At 45.8% G+C, this 13,872-nt stretch overlaps 2 protein-coding genes across 3 annotated transcripts in view; one reads left to right on the forward strand and one right to left on the reverse strand.

Annotated features, from left to right (window-relative positions):
- The window catches only part of LOC128402016 (tropomodulin-2), a 50,491-nt gene extending 44,957 nt beyond the window's left edge, over window positions 1-5,534 (forward strand). Inside the window, exons 8-10 of one of the 2 annotated variants that reach the window (XM_053365751.1) lie at window positions 2,394-2,537; window positions 4,277-4,421; window positions 5,345-5,534. In XM_053365751.1, coding sequence (XP_053221726.1) covers window positions 2,394-2,537; window positions 4,277-4,421; window positions 5,345-5,379 — 324 coding nt within the window. In that variant the 3' untranslated portion in view covers window positions 5,380-5,534. The remainder of the gene's footprint in view (window positions 1-2,393; window positions 2,538-4,276; window positions 4,422-5,344) is intronic. The other variant, XM_053365752.1, reaches the window with a different exon arrangement.
- The window catches only part of DMXL2 (Dmx like 2), a 530,204-nt gene that overhangs the window by 29,796 nt on the left and 486,536 nt on the right, over window positions 1-13,872 (reverse strand). The gene's annotated exons all lie outside the window — the stretch shown is intronic.

Below are 13,872 nucleotides of genomic sequence, written 5' to 3' on the forward strand. Positions count from 1 at the left end.
TGGTGTCCAAGCTAGAGGCGATTGGACTCTCCAACTCCACCTGTCTCTGGGTTTTGGATTTTTTGTCAGAACGTTCTCAGAGGGTTAGAGTAGGGTCACATATGTCCACAGCCCTTAGCCTTAACACCGGCTCACCACAGGGTTGTGTGTTGAGTCCCCTGCTCTATGCTCTCTATACGTATGACTGTACAGCCACCTATTCCAGCAACAAAATCATCAAGTTTGCTGATGACACTACGGTGGTAGGGCTCATTTCAGGAGGGGATGAGTCCGCCTATCGGGACGAGGTGGAGCGGCTCTGTGTTTGGTGTGGAGAGAACAATCTGGCTCTTAATACGGCTAAGACCAAGGAATTAGTGGTGGATTACAGGAAAAAAAAGGCGGACATTCAGCCCTTGTATATCAATGGGGAACGGGTGGAGAGGGTGGCGGAATTCAGGTTTTTGGGAGTAACTATCGATCAGGGCATGACTTGGAGCGCAAATACCACTGCTCTGGTGAAGAAGGCCCAGCAGAGAATTTATTTCCTCAGACTTTTAAAGAAGAACAATCTGAGTGAGAGACTGCTGGTGTCCTTCTACCGAGGCTCCATAGAGAGCATTCTTACATACTGTATTTGTGCTTGGTTCTCCAGTTGTACAGCTAGGGAGAGGAAGGTGCTCCAGAAGGTCATAACCACAGCACAAAGGATTATTGGTCAACCTCTCCCATCTTTGGAAGAATTGTACGGTTCCCGTTGTCTTAGGAAAGCAAACAACATCCTGCAGGATTCATCTCACCCGGGATACAGTCTGTTTGCACTACTGCCTTCTGGCAGGAGATATAGAAACATCAAGTCAAGGACAAATAGACTGAAAAACAGTTTTTACCCGAGAGCTGTGGCCCTTTTGAATGCTGTAACTCGATAGTGTGACCTGGGAGATTGATGGGTGTGGGTGTGGCTGGAATGTGGTTTGTTGGTTGTTGTTGTTGTTTTGCTTTTGTTGTTTTTAAGGGATGGCATCCAATTTCGTTGCACTTGTGCAATGTTGCACGTGTGTAATGACAATAAAGAATCTAAATGGTCGGCCAATTGGTGTCAAAGAAGGATAGAATGTTTTTTATGTATGCCACAACAGCAGCAAGAATACTCATCGCAAAGTATTGGAAGACGCAAGATTTACCCACTCTGGAAGAAGGGCAGATGAAACTGATTGACTGTATGGGATTGGCAGAAATGACTGGCAGAATCCGTGACCAGGGAGAAGAGTCGGCAGAAGAAGATTGGAAAAAATTTAAGGACTACTTACAGAAATATTGTAAAATTAAGGAATGTTGAATGATGCTGGATTGAAATTGAGTGGTTTCTAGCTGTAATGGTATAAAGGAATACGAAAAAATGGTTCTTTATAAGTAAAAATTTAAGGTTATAATAACTTAAGATGTTGGACAGAAAATAAGGTGTTTTTATAAGCTGTAATGCTTGGAGTTAAGGATTTGCTGAACAAATAATTTGAATTGGAATACAAGAAAGGAAGGTATGAGGAGGTCAGAGAAATATGTTATTGAAAATTAAGTATTATGAACGATATGTCTTTTTAATTTTTTTGTTTGTTTTTTGTTTGCATAAAAAATTGAACATTTTAATAAATATCTTTTTTTAAAAAAAAAAAACTTCCACAATCAGGACCTGGAAAAGGCACATTGTTAGTCTTGGGAAATTCTTACATACATATCCAATGATAGGAGCCTATATTTTCCTGGGGCCATTACATGTAGGCATTGTTGTTCTTCCTGTGAGATGTAACCCATAAGAGGCAGTCAAGTACAACATTCCTTGAAATGCTAGAGAAGACATGCGAGGGAATGTTTGGTCCAGCCAGTCGAAACTTCCTGTTCCTCCTGGCTGGAACATCCTTCCTTTCGCATGTGATAGAAGGTGGGCGTGACCTAACCTGTCCAGGTAATAAAAGAACGAGTCACGCAGCACACCTCCCTCTTTTTGGACTCCTTTGTTTGACCAGCTTTTAGCTAGGACTGCTCTGCTAGCTCTCAGCTAGCAGAGGCAGTAGAATTATTCCCCCATATGGGGTAGATCCACATATACATATTTGTAACTAAGCCTGCCTTCAGGGATCCAACTGTGAACTGATGTAAGTAAACTTATTTTATTGACTTTGAATAAGATTGCCTGCTTTGCATGTAAAAGGGGAATGTAAACTCTGCTAAGTAAAGAAACTTGCTAGTGCAAGTTATGAAGGATATTAATGAACAATATATTCTCTCCTGCCACCCTGAACATTCCCACAGTTCCTATTACTACCCACTCCATATCAGCTGGTCCCAGGGCAGGTTACAGCGCTTTGTGGAGAATCCCGAGATCTGAACTCACACCACTCTTTTCCTCCCTTCAGGCTTTTGCAGATACATTAAAAGTGAACAAGACGCTGAAAAGTCTAAATATAGAATCCAATTTCATCACAGGGACAGGCATCCTTGCCTTGGTTGAGGCCCTGAAAGGGAATGAAACATTGACGGAGATAAAAATTGATAATCAGGTAAGGAAACGGCAGCAGACTGGAACTTAAGAGTTCGCTGGAATCTGAAAGTTGCAGCTTGATCATGAAAATTAGCTGGGAGGCAGTGTCCCAGGTGCTGTGTTCAGCAGTGGGAGGGCAAAGCTTTTGATTTTCCTTAGTACAAGGATGGGGAAACTGTGGCCCTCCGGCTGTTTTTGGACTCCTAGTCCCCATCAGCAGCATGACTGATGGTCAGCGATGATTACACCATATGGAAGATCAAAGGCGACCTGCAGAGTTGTCACCTGCCCCATACCCAGGGGCGCCAACTAGAGGGGGCTGAGGGCATCCCCCAAAATTTCTAAGGAGGGGTCTGGGCCCCCTCAAAATTCCATGGTGGCCGTGCATGCGTGCCACGGGGCATGCTTGCGTCATGCGCACAAGACCTGCAGTGTGCACACAACACGTCGGCACGCCTCGTGGCATGCGCGAGTGACATCAGCACACCCTGTGGCATATGTGCATGATGCCAGCACATGTGTGCGCGTTGCCCAGCCCCCCTCAATTGCGGGGGCAAGCTGGTGTGCTTGCCCACACCTGATGGCACGGGCGAAGCCATGTGCCTTTGGAAGCGCCGCTGTGATCGGCGCAGGGTTTTTGCAAGCTGCGTCTTCACTTGCCCCACAGCTGATGTCATATGGTGTCAGACTTCGGGGAATCAGCTCCCTCCTCCGTGGCAGTAGAAGATCAAACGAAAGGAATGTCTTACCAGTTAGATTCTTTCATAATCACAGTGAGAGAGAAAAGAACACGTCTCCCTAGAATGGCGGTGCTCCTAATTAAGGCTCACTCCCCCCTCTGTCCTTGTTAATCTATGTCACTCCTACGTCTTGTAATTTGAGTTTGTACCGTCTGCACTTTCTGTTCTGAGACTTTTTGAGCTCTTCTCGACCTTGGGAAGAGTGGAGAAATGCTGTCCAATGACTGTGAATCTGTTAACCCTCTCTCTCCCAGTGTTTTTCCTTCTTCTAGTTGTTCCCCCTCCAGTATTTCCCAGCTTCTGCCTTCTGAACTATGCCCCTCTGCAAGCCACTATTCCAACTCTACTCTGTCCTCCTGTTCCTGGGAAGATTTGGGATCAGGAGGAGAGGGTGGCTCGCACCATTCCTCCTCAGCATAGTCCCTGACATATGGGGAAGCAGCCTTGTGAACTCAAATGGGGAGGCCTTGGGGATATTGACCACCTTGGGAGCCGGATGTTGCCCACCACTACTGCAGAGGCTAGCCTTGCCCTTGGGCACAGGGACCATGCCCCTACCCCAACCATCTGTTCAGTTGGTATGTGAAGGGGATCTATGGGCACACAACCCATATGCAGACAGAGCATTCCTTTCTGCCCTGGCCATACTTGTGGACTGTGGGAAGGAATGGTCACTGTGTATGTTGGGGGCATGGCTTGCCGACATAGCTCTGCATCCGCCTTCAGATGTTCTATAAGGGGGTCACCTAAACTCGCCCACCCACCCAACACACACATTCACACACTTAAGATTTGCACAGATCCGTCCCTGGTTATCCTTGTTCCTCCCTCCTCTCTCTGTTTGGTCTCCATGCCTACCCCATGTGTCTAACCTTTGACTGGAAGCCCTTTGAAGCCAGCCACTTGCTTTTTCCTGTAAAGTACCATGTATGTTGATGTGCTATATAAAGCATTGGAGGAAATCTGTGTGTCTGCTTCTTTGTGCTAAGGAAGTAAACTTTTCCACCTCCTTTCCCAGAGACAACAGCTCGGCACAGCGGTAGAGATGGAGATTGCTCAGATGTTGGAGGAGAATTCACAGATCCTCAAATTTGGGTACCAGTTTACAAAGCAAGGCCCAAGAACCAGGGTCGCAGCAGCCATCACTAAAAATAACGACCTAGGTAAGACCTGCTGGTCCTAGCAAGACCTCTGGGACCTTCTTCAGTTGCCAAGGTAACATTTCCCAGCCTTAAGTTCCCCTGGTAACATTTCCTCACTAGTCTGAGAACGGTACCAAACATTTTTTTTACAGCAGCACTTTTTCAGAGTTAGGACTTTGGGCAGTCGTGCTGGGGAACCTCTTATCCTGTATCCGAATGTCAGACCAGAGAAATGCCATTAGATAAAGGCACTTTCCTGCCTCCTTTGGGCTGAAGCAGAATGATGCTTGTATACCTGTACAGTAGGGATGGGGAAAATGTGGCTTTTCCAGATATTGTTGGATTACAACTCCCATCATCCATGCCTGCTGGCCACATTGGCTGGGACTGATTGGAACTGGAGTCGAGCAGCACCCAAAGAGCCACAGGTTCTCTACCCCAGCTGTATAGTCAATAGCAATGGAAATGGGTTCTAATGCCTATGTTCATAGCCTAGATGTGGGTGACTGTAGCTGTCAGAAGCTCCTCTCTCCAACCTTCAGAGGGCATTTGCTCATCAGAAGTAAAGCCAGGCAGAGTTCCTTGTAATGGTGGAGACGGGATGATTGCCTTGGTTTTGGATGGTGCGATGCAGCGATTTAAAAAAATGAGCTGAGAATTAGAAGCCTCTAATTACTGGAGAATTACTGGAGATGCCAGGGATTGAATCTGGAATCTTTGAACTTTTGCATGCAAAGCAGTTGCTCCGCCACTGAGCTTCAAGCCTTCTTTCTAATAAGTGTCACACAAACCTCACATAACTTGCATTGAGCTCCTTGGAAGAAGGGCACCTCTAATACATAAACACAACACAGTTAATTGACTTTCCCCCCCTCCAAGTTGCAAAATTAGTAAAGTGCCTCGTGACACTTAGCAAGCTGTGCTCTCTCTCCCCCTCTCTCTAGTTCGCAAGAAGCGTGTGGAAGGAGAACGTCACTAGTCTTGCCAGGAGGTGAACAAGCTAGACGTCAAAGAGAGCTGTTCTATCACCCATCTCAGAGAATTCACTGGTCTTAAGGGAAGACACTGGAAAGTCTTTAGAATGAAGCTGCTCGTGTTCCATTATCAACTCCCCCTCCCCACAAACCTTTTTTTTTTTAAAAAAAAATGATTCAGCCTGATTTTTCATAAAAACATACTTCTTCTTTTTAATCAATTATGTAAAGCCAAAATGCACACCATGCAGGCCAAATAGGCATTCATGTGGATCATCTGAAACCACTAGAAGTCTTCCGTTGACTTAAAAAATAATAAATCAGTTATAAGATGCTGGATACAAGGCCAGGGCTCACAAATGAGTGTGGCGTTTTCTCAGTCCTGCTGAATTCTTTCAGCATAAGTAAGGACCAGTCTCTGCAATGCCACTCTCACACTCTTTCCTTCCACCCTAGCAATCTTGAATTAAGGTGGTTCTGAGCCTCTGGTCCTGGGCCCTGCCCAAGACGGGCCTAGGATGGGAAAGCCCAATGGCAACCTCCTGTCTCCATTAAATTCACAAGGGCACAGTCCACTAGGAAGGTCTCCCCACTGAAATGAATGGGAGATACCTGGTGAATTGTTTCTCGTGGATCAGAACTGTCCATTTCTCGCTCCTGGAACCTACCAGTTCATCTTGCCTCGTAGTGCAGCAGGATCTGGTCTGTTCCCATACAAACCACTCAGCTACCTTCCTGAGCGGAGCTCTGTGTGGATCATAAAAGGGACCAAGAGGTCGCTTTTAAAGCAGCCTCTCGCATCCAGATGGGACCATCTCTCCACCAGCAACCCCCCACTCACCAAACAGATCGGCCTTTGAAATCCAGTCTACAATGTGCCAAAAAACAGTGAGTAGAGAAGAGGTTACTGAACAAAGGAGTTTGTGCTAAGCCACACAAAGGCTCAATGCGGACAGCACAACGTGGTTTGCACTAACCATAGTTTAGAGGCCAAAGTATGGTATGAGCTTCCAAACATACAGACAAACCACGGTTCAGAGGAGCTAGTCCGCTTTCATTTTCCATCTGTCAGCAAACTACATTCCATCCGCTCAACACTCATAGTTCTTATGGTGTGGTTGCCTCTGGAAGGGAGTGTTACAACTAAGTATTCAGGCATCACACAAACATATTTGGCTCAAACTATGGTTTGCAGATCTGTCAAATCTTGGCTTCTGATCCTGTTTGCCGACTGATTGCAAACTATTAATTCAGACATCACCGCTAACCATGGTTTGGTGTTTTCTGAATGTAAGGCTGGGATCACTACCTGCCCAGCCTGGGCTTCATCTGGAGACAATTCTTTCCTGAACCCAAACAGTGGTCATTCAAACCCTGAGCACAAGGGAAAATCTCTCCACCCAGGCAATCCGAAGAGAAATTGAATTGGGCACATCTTCATACCACCAAAACATCCTCTTCCCTATAACCATTATGTTGCGTGAACCCATCTGTGCAATCTGTCTTGTCAAAGCCTACTTTGTTTACAAAGGTTGGAAGTTAGGCTAGCCAGGTTTCCGATCTGTTTTGTCCTGGTGGGTGATGTCATGTAACAAACACTAGCTTTGCCAAACCTTTAATACCTTTACAAATTATTATTGCTGTAATTTCAGGAAGCCGGAGTTGCCACTAACAGTCTCCTTAACTTAGAGCAGTGTTCTACTAAGCAAAGGTGCTGTGTTTTTCAAACCATTTCATGTATGCATTTGTGTGCGTGTGTGTATGTGTGTGTTTAATTACAGACATTTGCATTTATTGCTATTGCCGGCTGCTGAGACTCAGAGATTCCCAAATAGTGGCTGTAGATTGATCTGTGAGTAGCAGAAGAGCAGTGAGTGAGATACCAGATTGCAAGGGGTGGGTTTATTGTTAATGTAGGGACGTGGGTGGCGCTATGATCTAAACCACTGAGCCATTTGGGCTTGCCAATTGGAAGGTCAGCGGTTCAAATCCCCGCGAAGGAGTGAGCTCCCGTTGCTCTGTCCCAGCTCCTGCCAACCTAGCAGTTTGAAAGCACGCCAGTGCAAGTAGATAAATAGGTACTACTGTGGCGGGAAGGTAAACAGTGTTTCCGTGTGCTCCGGCTTCCATCATGGCGCTCCATTGCACCAGAAGCAGTTTAGTCATGCTGGCTACATGACCCGGAAAGCTGTCTGTGGACAAACGCCGGCTCCCTTGGCCTGAAAGTGAGATGAGCACTGGAACCCCAGCCTTTGACTGGAGTTAATCGTCCAGAAGTCCTTTACCTTTTTTGTTAATGTACACTCACTCCAAAGGCAAGCCTGACTCAAGATCCAGTTCTATCAATGAGTCCCCCTTCTAGGGAGCTTTACATAAATGTCCTTAGGGCTGCAATCATACATTTCTTTACCTGGGATGGGAGAGAGTCTGCCATCTGCTAAGGAGACAGGTAGAGAGGATTGTACTGTGAAATAGCTGATACAGCAAAAGCCAGTTCTTGCCAGTGAATGGAAAAAGGAGGAGGTTAGAAGACGACTAAGGGCTGTTTCACAAATTACACAGGGGCGCACTCCTGTTTGGCACTGGGTGACTCCTGGGCTATAGGGGGAGAAATTTGGTTTGGTTGACATTTAAAAGCCAATCTACAGTGGTACCTCAGATTAAGTACTTAATTCGTTCCGGAGGTCCGTACTTAACCTGAAACTGTTATTAACCTGAAGAACCTCTTTAGCCTAAGGGGCCTCCTGCTGCCGCCGCGCCGCTGGAGCACAATTTCTGTTCTCATCCTGAAGCACTATTTCTGGGTTAGCGGAGTCTGTAACCTGAAGCATATGTAACCTGAAGCGTATGTAACCTGAAGCGTATGTAACCCGAGGTACTACTGTATTGCCTTGGCAGTTTCCAAAATAATGAGAACCAAAACACAGGCATGCTTTCAAATTTGCACTTACCCGAATTCTGTAGTGTAATTCTCAAACTAATGCTTACAAAAATGCATCAGTTAGGTTAAAGTTTACCTAAAAATGAATGTGTTAATGAAAATGACGTACAAAAATGTGTGGGATTAGGAGTAATTGCTTGGGAAAAGTGTGTTTCTTAGTGAAAACTACATGCAAGAATGTATTTATTAGGAGAAATCCGCACTAAAATGCTGAGAAATTTACATGAGGATTTTGTTTAATCTCAAATTGCGAACTAAATTTAAGACTGGAAAAATGAGAGGCTTCCACACCTCTTTCTTGTATGATCCACCTGTTTGCAAGAATGCATTGCTAACATTTTCACTTTCTGCATCTATTGGTGCACACTTACAAACATCTTAAACACATAGGTAAAATGCATCAAACATAATGTGCGAAGAAGCCTAGAGAAAGGGCATTTGCCCAATTTACCTTTTTAATCTCTGAAATCAGCACATTTTCCATGGTTCAGCAAAAAGCTGGCAGAGCCACAGCCGTGGAAGAAGCATAACTCTTTCCTTGGCTGTGGGGAGATTGTGAAAAAAGCCTTCTAAATTCAAAATGCTATTTAGATATGTCTGTTTCTGTGTGTGCAGACACTAACTTGTAGTCTGCAAAATAACCTTGCGTAATCAGAAGCACCAGATTACTCCATCCTTTATTTGAAAGAATGGCAGCTTATTCTTGATCCCTGCAAGGAAACAAGGAGAGGAAATGTAATCACCCATTTGCTGCTATAAACTCAGTTTAATAAATGGGAATAGAAAACTGAAGCTAGCAAACAGCCTGGCATTTTTAAATTACTGCAGGTCTGAATCCACTCCCAGCAACCTTTCCCTCTCTCTGCTCCCCACCCAGTCTTAAGAATATTAGAAGAGCTCTGCTGGGTCAGGCTGAAGATCCATCTGGTCTAGCATCCTGTTCTTACAGTGACCAACTGGATGCCTCTCAGAAACCTGCAAGCAGGACCTGAAACAGCAGTGCTCTCGCCTCTTGGGTCTTCAGGAGCATACTGACTCCAACAGGTAGACCACGGATGTCATGGCTAATAAACAGCATTTGATAATCTCGTTCTTCATCAATTGGTCCAATCCTCTTTTACCACCACCCAAATTGATAACCATCACTACCTCTTGTGGGAAGGGATTAAGTGTTAGGTGAAGAAGCACTTTATTTTGTCCGTCCTGAATCGTCTTACATTTATTTTATTTAACAAAATTTGTTTACCAATTAAAGAGGAGGAGGAGGAAGAAGACAAGTTTGGATTTGATATCCCACTTTATCACTACCCTAAGGAGTCTCAAGGGATGCGGGTGGCGCTGTGGGTTAAACTACAGAGCCTAGGACTTGACGATCTGAAGGTCGGCGGTTTGAATCCCCGTGACGGGGTGAGTTCCGTTGCTCGGTCCCTGCTCCTGCCAACCTAGCAGTTTGAAAGCACATCAAAGTGCAAGTAGATAAATAGGTACCGCTCTGGCGGGAAGGTAAACGGCGTTTCCGTGCGCTGCTCTGGTTTGCCAGAAGCAGCATAGTCATGCTGGCCACATGACCCGGAAGCTGTACACCGGCTCCCTCGGCCAATAAAGCGAGATGAGCGCCGCAACCCCAGAGTCAGCCATGACTGGACCTAGTGGTCAGGGGTCCCTTTACCTTTACCTAAGGAGTCTCAAAGCAGCTAACATTCTCCTTTCCCTTCCTCCCCCACAACAAACACTCTGTGAGGTGAGTGGGGCTGAGAGACTTCAAAGAAGTGTGACTGGTCACCCAGCAGCTGCATGTGGAGGAGCGGGGAAGCGAACCCGGTTCACCAGATTACGAGTCCACCATCCTTAACCACTACATCAAGCAGCTTTATCAAATGGCCCCAAATTCTAGTATTATGAGGGAGAAGTTTTTCTCCCCGTCTGTTTTCACAATGGATATTATTATGTACCTGTGTTGTGTCCCCCAACCCCCCTTCTCACCTTTTCCCTGAGTTAAAAGCCCCTAACATCATATACTTTCCTCATAGTGGGGTCGGTGGATCACTGTTGTCGCCCACCCTGCTTCTTTCAGGTTTTCTAGCTCTACAATACTCTTTTGGGGGGCTGAGACCACCAGAACTCTGTACACAGTATTCCAGGTGTGGTCTGTCCTGAAATCCAGGCTCCCTTCTGCTCCCAAGCAGTCTGTGAGAAGGAATAGGAATTTGGCCACGCCTGTGGTCCAGGCACTGTGAAGCAGCTCCCGTTTGCTTCAGCTGAGATCTTCGCTTGCATACAAATGATCGCTTGATATTGCAGTCCTCCAGTAATGAATATGCATCTGTGAGCTCAGCCTCAGGGTAGTAACTTATGACTGACTCATGGCTGTGTTTGTAACCTCTGGAATGTACTGTCAGAGGCAGTCTGGGAGTCATAAGCGGGGGAAAGCGGTGTTGCGCTGAGGTTCTGCCTGTGGGCTTCCCATAAATATCTGCTTGGCTAGTGTGAGAACAGGATGATGCCCAGAGGAGCCCTTGTTCCACCAGGGCTCTCCTTAGGCTCTTATGGAACCCAGCAGGTTTAACTGGGGTCAATGCCTTTTCTCCCCATTAACCTACAATGCTGTTAAAACACAAGCTGCCTTTTAGCAAGAACTGCAGGGCCCAATTGCACTCATGGAAGGGTAATGAGCAGAAATCATGCAGAAACAGGATGGCAATGTAGTATATTCCCTACAAGGCCCTTGTGGGGATAGCCTGGTGGAAGATGGTCAGGATAGTGGAATCGGGAAATGAGGGAGCAGCAGGTATGGGGTCACTTAATCTACCACGTTCCTTCTGGGGCCAACTGATTTCCAAACATGTATGTCTGAATTCATGCTATGCAAAGTACATGAGCACTGTGCATTCATAACATTCGCCTGGCCTGTGGCAACTTGGCAAAGTAATAGTTGTGTGTCTGCGGCACATCAGCCTTCTGTTGAGCATGCCCACGGATGCAGCTTCTGTTTCTGAAAGTGCAGTAGCCCTATAGTTGAGTTGCGGGTGGCGCTGTAGTCTAAACCACTGAGCCTCTTGGGCTTGCTGATCGGAAGGTCGGCGGTTCGAATCCCTGCAACGGAGTGAGCTCTCATTGCTTTGTCCCAGCTTCTGCCAACCTAGCAGTTCGAAAGCACACCAGCGCAAGTGGATAATTAGGTACCACTGCAGCGCCATTTTCATGCACTCTGGCTTCTGTCAGTGTTCCATTGCACCAGAAGTGGTTCAGTCATGCTGGGCACATGACCTGGAAAGCTGTCTGTGGACAAACACTGGCTCCCTCGGCCTGAAAGTGAGATGAGCGCTGCACCCCATAGTCACCTTTGACTGGACTTAACCGTCCAGTCCAGGGGTCCTTTACCTTTTTCCCTTACACACAGGTGCCGCTTTCTGAACACAATGCGTTCTCAGGAAATTGTCCTTTATGCAAATGTTCACATAACGAGCAGATGATTTCCATTGTTTCCTATGGGAACATTTCTAATCCGTGCTCTCTCGCCAGTCTTTCTGCCTGAAACTGCTGCAACCAATCAGCGGAAGCCAAACAAGGGAAAAACTGGTTTGTCCAATCTCCTTCCCTCCCTCCCTGGTTTCTGCCTGAAATATCTGACACCAACCAGCAAAACACAAACAAGTAAGGAAGTGGGTAAACTCTGGGTGTTCAGATATCTGAATCAGCCATTTGTGTAGTGAGGATTGGGTATAATTCTTTGTGTTTGGATAAATGAGATTTCAGATAACAATAGCAGGACTCTTTGGACAGGCTTGTAACTATTTACACACCTGATTTCGTGAGGCAGGTAGTAGTTGTCTCTTGCATGACCAGGCCAGGGAAATTTTAACAAAAATTATTTTGTTCTCTGGCATCCCATTGTAGTCCAAAAGCAATTAATTTGTGTGCATATGGGAAGGCTGCTAGTAAACCTTCATCTTGTGGTCTAGTCACCTGTGTGAATTTATTTGCAAAGCAGCTCTTATTTGCCCTTAACTGGTGCATGTAAGCATTGGTATGAGTGTTTGGATTCAAGAAAAATTCCATGCTGTTTTCTTAATTCTATGCACATTGGAGATGAGTTAAATAAATGTGGCTTTTCCTGGAAGTTGGTTAATTAGCAAATCAGTTTCATTCAACAAAGTACACATGAGATATCTATCAACTCTCCTTCCTGCACACTTGCTGTTGTTGCAGGTAGCAGTGTTCAGTTTAAGTTTCTTTATCTTGACCTTAAGCCAAGAAAGGTCAAGGCAGTAAAATGCATGAAACAAATCAACTGCAATATGCTGTCCATTCCCCCAGGTCAGGAAGACAGGTGCTTGGGAGAGAGCTCAGACGAGGCTCCACCCTGATCTGACAACAGCTTCCTTGTGTTTCTTCCTCCTGAGTAGCTCCTTTGCAGCTAGCCAGACACAGCAATTGGAGTTTGTGCCTGGCTCACTTCCTCTTCTGCTTTTGTCCTGTGGCCCTGGGAGAGATCAGGGCTGGCCAGGAACCCAAGCAGTTGCTGTGGAGACCTCCAGTCCTTGGGTAGAGATATCTGCATCCATTGGCTCTTCAGGTTCACTGGCCATCTGAAGATCTGCTGGAGGGTCTTGCTGCTCCTCAGAGGAGACCTCAGGTTCAAGGTCTGGGCCAAGAAGGGCAGAATCTTGAGATATATTTAGAACTGGAAAACCATTTTGGAAGATGCAATTCAATGAATTGTTTTCCCCAAACCATCCACGCCTGATATCATGTGTGAAGTCAGGTAAACATGTGGCTGCGAAGGAGCCACATTTGGGAGCTTCAGGTTCACTCACGGTTGCTCCTTGGCAAACAGGACTCACTAACAATCAGTTGATCAGCCCTGACAGCAAGTCGCTTTGAAGTTGTCCATTTGCAGGTGTGGTACAGATGCATACCGTGGCTGCAAAGTGATAGTCCTTCTCTTTGGAGCCAGCCCCGCCCACCTGTCAAAGCGGCCCACAGTTACAAGTGGGAGAGGCAAGGATCCAGCCCACCAGGCTGAAAAGCTTCCTCTCCTCTCTATTGATTAGACAAAAGAATCAAGAGCTTGACTTGGTTTTAGGCAGCTTACTACATTCCATGAATAGGGATCCGGCCTTAGCAAGGATGCCCTGGCTCATATATTGCTTTCTTCTTATGGTCACCCAGAGAGGGACATTCTTAAATGTATGAAGCAGAGTGCTGTGTTAATTGATTCTTCTTTGATAAGGGTGCCCTGAATGCCAAGAGCGTAATTATAAATGTAACCTCTGTATATATGATGCTGTGTTTGCATGTGGTCATTCTGTTGGACATCCTATCTGCTTTTTTTTTAAAAAAACACCGTGTCAAATGTCACTGTTGCAAATGTCCTTTGATCCAAGCCATATAATGGGTGTATCATTATGTGAGCAACATTTTGTAAGATTATGCTTTGTTGCTTAACCCAGCCTTGTGGCCCGATTCATCTTCCTTCTCATTTCTCCTTGGCAGACTTTTTGCACTCACGGGAAAAGAAATATAAGAGTCATAGCATTTAAGTGATTCATCATTA

The sequence above is a fragment of the Podarcis raffonei genome, chromosome 14 (genome assembly GCF_027172205.1).
Source record: "Podarcis raffonei isolate rPodRaf1 chromosome 14, rPodRaf1.pri, whole genome shotgun sequence".
In the NCBI taxonomy this organism is placed as follows: domain Eukaryota; kingdom Metazoa; phylum Chordata; class Lepidosauria; order Squamata; family Lacertidae; genus Podarcis; species Podarcis raffonei.